Below are 8,179 nucleotides of genomic sequence, written 5' to 3'. Positions count from 1 at the left end.
GTGCTTTTAAGGAGAGGGAACATGCATACGCGTACCCTATACCACTGAGTGGGGGGGGGGGGGGGGGAGACGGATGGGAAAGGTGGAAGACGATGAAATGGCGCTTAGTGACAGTAACGACGAATAAGGGTAAGAGCACTTTTTGCCTGTACATTTTTTGACGAATTTGGGGCTGATTTTAACATTTTTGTTATGGCCGGGGGCATGTGCCCCCTGTGCCCCCCTCCCCCCCCCCCGGATCCGCCACTGCGGGTACCCATTTAACACCTGGGGGCTGGGTCAGGGAGATCTCCTTGCCTGGGTGGAGAGTGTAGCTAGGTATCTTGCCAAAGGATATAATCATGCATATATACTCAACAATGACTGAAATTAAATTCCTGCCTTCTTCAAAAAGAAAAAAGAAGAAGACAGATCACCCTTCACTATTCTACTCCTGTACGTGGTATTCCACCCCCCCCCCCCCAAACACGTACACACCCCTACCTACTGCCATCATCTACATCACGTGATGCGATCATATCACGTGATATTTTCTACGTAAGGTTTGTAAACAATACTGTACAATGAATGTTCACACGTTTGCGGAGGTCGCGTGAAAAGTGCTATGCTGAAACAGTGCCTGGCGAAATTGGTTTAATTCAATGATATTCATGTGCACAGCTTTATAAGTCATATCACAGACACAGTAAAGTATGGATCGTCCAAAGTTTCCCCCGTTTATCGGTTTGATTCCGGTGCTGTTGGTCGTGTTTTTCGCGGTTTGCTCGAGCGCTCAGTACCAACCCAACTGGAACTCGATCGACTCGCGGCCCCTGCCCGCCTGGTACGACCAGTCCAAGTTCGGTATCTTCATCCACTGGGGAGTGTTCAGTGTACCGAGTTTTGACAATGAATGGTTCTGGTGGAAATGGAAAGGCATTAAGCAAGCTGATGTGGTCAAGTTCATGGAGGACAATTATCGACCTGGCTTCACATACCCAGACTTTGCTCCCATGTTCAAGGCAGAATTCTTTGATCCCAATCAATGGGCAGACATTTTTAAAGCATCTGGAGCAAAGTATGTTTATGATTTAATAATGGCTTATATTTTTGCTATTGAACATGAAGTTCTACGGTGCCTACACATTAATAATAATAACAGTTTAAACTTAAAACTAAAGTTGAGTGGGGCAGGGACTAGGAAGAACCACAAGTTTTATACATTTATTTTCACATTGTCTTTCAAAATTGCAGCTGATTCAATGAAATTGATTATAATAGTAATTTGATATTATATATATATATTTTTTCTCTTTTGCATATGTACAAGATGTTTTGATCTGTATAAAGTGGTCAGACCAGTGAAAAAATTCAGACGAATCAGTGGCGGACGTAGCATGACTCCACTCATTGATAGAGCACTGTAATGATTGCTTGGGGGTTGGTATTTTTCCTACTCAGAAAATTAAGTACAAATTTGCAAGGCTACTGATAATCTGAAGGTTGCTGGAAGTAGTCGAGGCATCATCTTTTCTCATCTTTTTCATCCTCTCCCTTTACTTTCCTCCCTGCTTTTCTCATTTTTGTTCATCACTTGAGGGTAGGGTGGGGGGGGGGGCAAGCACATGTCCCCTGCCCCATGTAGCCACTGAAGCTATTTGGTAAATGTGTAATTCATTTTTTTACCAATAACAATTTGACTTCAATCGATCAATTGCCTTTGATTTCAGGTATATCGTACTGACCAGCAAGCATCATGAAGGGTTCACAAACTGGCCTTCAAAATATTCCTGGAACTGGAACTCAATGGACGTTGGACCTAAAAGGGATCTTGTTGGTAAGAAGTTCAACTCACTGAAAAGTGATGATTTAGTACGACTTTAACAAATGGTTTCAATTCATTTTCATTCTGTATGTAGCTTACAATTCAGCCAATTGATGTTTAAGTGTTTTACAGATATTTTGTGGAGTAAATATATCTTTGTATTGTAAACGAAACTATAAAGTAAAGAAAAAGTGAATAAATAAACATTACAACATGGGATATGTTACAGATGTAATTGAAACCATAAAGACATTTTCTTTGACTTAGCAAACTTACCTTCCCAAACTACTCTTACACTGCTCATAACTAATAATAAACATAAGTCAAAAATAATAATAATAATGATGATGATAATAAAAGTAACAACAATAACAATACATTAATGCAGCATGCTAGCAGGGTATGAGTGCTCACTTGTTATCCATTTCTTTCTTGGCATATTTCAATGAGCTTCTTGTATAATCAGTTAAATGTACATTAAACTGACTCCCAATTAAGCTTTGTTCTAAAAATATCTTCACAAAACCATTTGGATAATTTATTGGCATGATTGACACGCCAATGGTTCTCATTGTTGGAGTTATTAATTATTTATTTTGTTTACATCCATCTACCATGACAGGTGATCTGGCTGCTGCCATACGGAACAAAACTGACATTCACTTTGGACTCTACCATTCACTGTTTGAATGGTTTAACCCTCTGTATCTGCAAGACAAAGCTAATAACTTCACCACCCAGGAGTACTGTGAGGTAAGCTTTAATATTCGGAAAGTGTTTTAGTAAAAGTGATTAACAAGAAGAAGAAGTCATTTTCAGTCATTTTCCCACTCCCCTTAAAATTACAAATATATGTGTCTCCTCTTAAATATTGTCATCATCGTCATCGTCATCATCATCGTCATCGTCGTCGTCGTCGTTGTCGTCATCATCATCATCATCATCGTTATTGCTGCTGTTGCTGTTGTTATTATGATGCAATCTCTACAGGGCTTCAATAATCCTTCCCATTTCAGTTGTTGTTGTTGCTGCCTCCCCCTCCTTTCCCTAAACGAAATATTATCCTACTGGAATATTACAATTTGTCCAGTTCAAGCATACCCAGGTACCGTGTTTGTCATATATTTGAAAGTAGGGCCTATTTACAGTTTCATATTGTTATATGAGAGAGTATAGTTACCGAGAGAGAAATACTGACTTAACATTCAGTATAATAATTATTAGTATCCTTATAAAACATCACCACCATTTTGATTACTATTATCCTTATAATACAGTATTTGGAAGAAGTGTTGAAATTTGAAGGTCATTATTAAATGTAAAGGATTATAGTTCTCCTTAATTCCCCCTTTGTATTTAGGATTAACGAAACTAGAACAAAATCGACAGAATATCAAACATGAACATATATACAATCTGCTATTATTATTATTATTATTAATTATTGTCATTATTATCATTGATATTGATATTGATATCATTATTATTATTTATTATTATTATATTTGTTTTGGTCTAACGTAGAAAGTGCTATGGCCCGAATTGTTGGAAATTGTGAATGCATACAAACCTGATGTGATTTGGTCTGATGGAGAGTGGGAGGCTCCTGATACCTACTGGAACAGCACAGAGTTCCTGGCCTGGCTCTACAATTCCAGGTACAGTAGAGCAAAGAGTCATAAAATTGCTTATTTATTTACTTACTTACTTCTTTTTTTCTTTATTTACTTATTTATTCATTTATTTCATTACTTACTTGTGTATTTATTTGTTTGATTTTGTTTATTGATTGATTGATTGAATTATGTGCTGCTTTATTCAAACATGGTTGCTCTTTAATAAGTTGAATACTAGTGCTGAATAATCTTTAGTGTTTAAGTTTGATATAGAGGCTTCTATGTAAGTAAGAAGATATAGAAGCTGCATTGATACTATCTTAATACTATTGATTATTGTAACAGGATGTAACAAAAATACAAATATTATTGTGGAGTGATTTGTTTGCACTGCTTTACTAGTGCTGAATGATATTGAGTGTTTCAGTTTGATTTATAGAGACTTTTAGGGCTGTGTACTACACAGAACATTATTGATTCACTCTAAAACTGAGTAATTTCTTTTTCATTTCAGCCCGGTGAAGGACACTGTCGTGACTAACGATCGCTGGGGAGCTGGGATTAGGTGCCATCATGGAGGGTACTATACCTGTACGGACAAGTATAACCCCGGTAGGTCTCATTTTTTTATGACACACACTGTACTCTGTACTGATACTCTCGCCATTTCAAGTATTTTCCTCTTTTGAAGACTGTCTTTGGTTCTTGTAATGAAAATGTGACCCACAAGAAGAAGAAAAAGGACAGAAAGTTGTCACATTAAAGTTTTTTTCTTGTAAGCCTACAAAGCATATGATACCAATGCATAACAGAAATAGTTTGCTTGTAGTAAGGGCTTCTGTGTCACTATAATCAAGATATTGCAAGTTGAAATACAGTTGCAGTATTCATAAAAGTGAGTGAGAAGACTAGTAGATGCAATAAGATCTTCGCTCCTTCTCCACTTTCCTCTTATATTTCTCTCACTATCTGTATTTGAGTAGTTATGTGTTTAATGATGCATGTCTCTTTGAATTGTTCTATTGATGTTATGTATTGTAGTGCTTGTACACTCTTTTTAAGTATGCCAGTGGGAGCCAGTTTTCTGTGTTTGAAATATAGGTCATTCATTCTTCAATACATCATCTGAATTATATTTAGACTGCAGTGAGCATCTTGTGGGAAAGACCTCTGCCGATAGTACTTCTAATAAGAATTACGAGTATGATAGAGTGGAGATTAAAGCCCCACTGCACTACTTGTAGCTATTTGCTCCCTCTGTATAGAAAACAATGCCTAAGCGGTGCCCGTTGGTCCCCATGATCCTCTTTTTCTTATGTTAATTGAGAGCTGAGTTGATGAGAAACCCCACCTGTCAGTGACCATGCTAGGTGGTCTAATCCCTCCTGGCCGAACTAGTACAGACAGGCTTTAAGTCATATTTATTTTTAAATGTTGGCTTCAGGTGTTCTGCAGAAGCATAAGTGGGAGAACTGTATGACCATTGATAAGGTATCCTGGGGATACAGACGCAATGCTCCACTCGCTGACTACCTGGACATGGATGACCTCATTGAACTACTCGCCAGCACTGTCAGGTAACCTTTGACCTTTGAACCTGTAGCAATGATGAGGTCTGCAAAGAAAAATCCTACAGTGGAACCTGTATATAAAGACCACTCAATGGAGACAAGGATCCTCATCTGTGTAGGCAGGTGATCTTTATGTACAGGTTCTTGTTGTGCATATCACTGGAAACTCTTATAAATTAAATTTCAATTATAATTATGGGTATGTTTCATGTCATATGGGTGGCAGAAAGAAAAAAACCCACTGTCTGTCAGGGGAAATTCAGAAAGTCGGTGATGGTCCATTTTAAATGTAAAAGAAATAAATTTATAAAATTGTTGGTTATACAAATATCTGATATTTTGATCCCATTTACAGCTGCAACGGTAATCTCCTCATGAACATTGGCCCGACGGCCGATGGTCGCATCGTACCTATCTTCGAGGAGCGTCTAAGGTCCATGGGTGATTGGCTGAAGGTCAACGGAGAAGCCATCTTTGAAACCACGCCTTGGAGGGCTCAGAATGATACCGTCACTAAAGGAATCTGGTGAGTTTATTTTTAAGAATATATGAACGGAAGTTGATAATTGAAACATCAGGGCCCTGTTGCACAAAGCTAATTACCATTGATGGTATAACTTTTCCATCAATGGTAACTACCATGGAAACCTTGATTTTGATTGGCTGTTGAGCCAGGGCTGTTACCATGGCAGTTGCCATTGATGGGCGAAGTTACCATCAATGGTAAGTTTTATGCAACAGGCCCAGTCGTTGGAGAAAGTTACATTTGGGCATCAGTGGCATATTTGAGAGTGGCATAACTTGACCCGGAAACCCAATTGGCATACATCAGGTACAACAACAACAACAGAATTATACCCCTTGTGTATAATTGTCTTGATTACCATATAAAGTTAATACTGTTTTTACATCTAGCACTATTCCAACTATCAATGAGGAATATGGAAATGTTCTGCGATAAACTTTGATGTATTTGATTTTTGTTATCAGAAAAAAAAGTTTAATTTTTTTTTTAAAAATCGGTTCACCAAAGATGTTATGTAGTAAAATAACAAAATTCATTAAGAATTGCAAGCCTGATCAAGGAGAAGATTGTAAAGAAGTTGATTGAAAATAATATCTTTGAAAGTCAAATAGCTAAGTTGTCAGTAGGAGTATGATGTTAGATTATCTAATGACTGTAATACCTAGGGAAGCAGATGAGGAAAATGATCAGTGTGTTTATGGTCTAACAAATTGAAATAGGTAATCGAAAGTGCAATGTTAAAGAAGTTTTTGTATGAATTTACAATTATTTTGTGTTGGAATTCAGGTACACCAACAAGACAACAGCTGCCTACGCCATCGTACTGGACTGGCCAGCCGACAACCAGCTTGTACTAGGTGTCCCCATACCGAACTCCCAGACCAGCCTCTTCATGTTGGGGTACAACCAGCCCCTTAAGTGGTCTGGTATTACCTCCAAGCCTGGCATCACCGTTACCATGCCCCAGTTTACCCCTGACACCTTGCCCTGTGAGTGGGCCTGGGTGATTCAAATGAAGATGGTGCAGTGAAGGGGAAGAGGAGGGGGGGGGGGGTGGTGAGACACTTACATGAAATATGTTCCCTATTCATAATGGAGTGGGATTGTTTTAAGCAGGTACAAGGTTTGGGTGAGGATGAGGGGTCGGGTAGTCCTCTATTCATAGAAGAATGGGCAGTTGGGACAAGGAGTCAATGAGTGAGTGGAGGGGGAAGGGGTGGGTCCCCCATTTATAATGGAGAAGAGCTAATTAAAGAAGTTATGGTACAAGCATTGGCTGAGAATTTTATTTTCGGGGAGGGGGGAGGGGGGTAGTCTAGTATTCATAGTGGACTAGGCATAGTTGAAGCAGGACACAGATACAAATAATAAAGGGGGTTTGGGATTGAAAGGGGGGTGGTGGTGGTGGGGGGGGGGGGGGTAGTCCCCTATTCATAATGGAGTAGGGCTGTTTTAAGCAGGTACAAGGAATGGGTGGGGATTGGGGTTGGGTAGTCTCCTTTTTTCAATATTATAGGCATGGTTGAAGCAGGTACAATAAAGAAGGTGTGTGATTGGAGGGGGTGGTCCCTATTCGAAATGGAGTTGGGCTATTTTAAAACGGGCACAAAGAGTGGGCATTTGGTAATGTTGCAGCGGGACCCGAACTATGAACCATGTGATTCACACTACAGCAAAGTATGCTCTAGACCATTTAGAACACCTTTTTTAATAACTTACAATACTGGGCAGCTGCATTACCAATTTAAGATTCACATGTACATAATATAATATATATTAAAAAATATTTGATACAACTCAAGGCCACGTACATTATCTATAGTTTGTAGAGACGGCACAGAGTCTTGCTTTTTTTTAATTTGGTTACAGAGAATAACTATATAGAATCATATATACTTCACATATAACCTAGAGGAACGTATAATGTGGAGTATAAAAAGTTCATTAGCCAGTCTTTCAAGAGGACTATGATGCAATATAAGAAGATATGAGAGCATCCGATCTCACTCAGGCAGATGTTAATGACCAGAAGCTTGGAGAATGGTCATAAGGCAAACCCCACAGCGTAAGAAAAACAGACGCTGAATGATGATGATGATGCGGTCTGCCAAAAAATGTAGAAGAAATGCAATTTCTGATGTAAATAAATTCATTACTTTTCTATTTCAATGTCAATACAATTTTGTGTCGTCAGCTCTGAGCTATATAATTATAATTCCTATTGGAATATACATGTAGTATAAGTGCTTTAGTTGGTTATATTTGGACTAGTAAAGCATTCTCTAAGAAATATCTACAATTGTATTTGTTATTGTCATGTAAATGCTAATGTTACCTTTTTGAAAAAGGACAATTTTTTTTGTATGCTATATTTGGGTACTCTGACTGTGAGCCCACTAAACATTTTTTTTCTTATATGTATATTGGTAAAGGGTATAGCCTGGGATGTATGTGCTTCGGAAATATTTAACAGGAATTGTAAGACCAGAAACTTCAATTATTTTGTGGGTGGCACAGACGTGCCAGTTTCATGCTATGAAACAAATTAATGTTAATAATGTTTCCTTTTTCAATTCAAAATTTTCTTTATGTTCATGGGAGATCCATTTTCGTTTAAGGATTCACAAAAGCTTCATATCATGGAAGTTTGTGGTTTTACTGC

At 38.2% G+C, this 8,179-nt stretch overlaps 1 protein-coding gene across 1 annotated transcript; it reads left to right on the top strand.

The window, feature by feature from the left end:
- The first annotated feature begins 571 nt into the window (after positions 1–571).
- On the top strand, positions 572–6,797 carry LOC592142 (alpha-L-fucosidase). Its single transcript, XM_791680.5, has 8 exons — positions 572–1,057; positions 1,710–1,816; positions 2,427–2,557; positions 3,329–3,462; positions 3,935–4,032; positions 4,865–4,997; positions 5,347–5,517; positions 6,304–6,797. Exons 1-8 carry the CDS (start codon positions 693–695, stop codon positions 6,545–6,547), a joined length of 1,383 nt encoding a protein of 460 aa, XP_796773.4. The 5' UTR covers positions 572–692; the 3' UTR covers positions 6,548–6,797.
- Positions 6,798–8,179: the final 1,382 nt, after the last annotated feature.

This window comes from Strongylocentrotus purpuratus, unplaced genomic scaffold (genome assembly GCF_000002235.5).
Source record: "Strongylocentrotus purpuratus isolate Spur 01 unplaced genomic scaffold, Spur_5.0 spur5_scaffold_14, whole genome shotgun sequence".
Lineage (NCBI taxonomy): Eukaryota > Metazoa > Echinodermata > Echinoidea > Camarodonta > Strongylocentrotidae > Strongylocentrotus > Strongylocentrotus purpuratus.
Note: the sequence above shows the minus strand (reverse complement) of the source record. Positions and strands in the feature narration are given on the sequence as shown.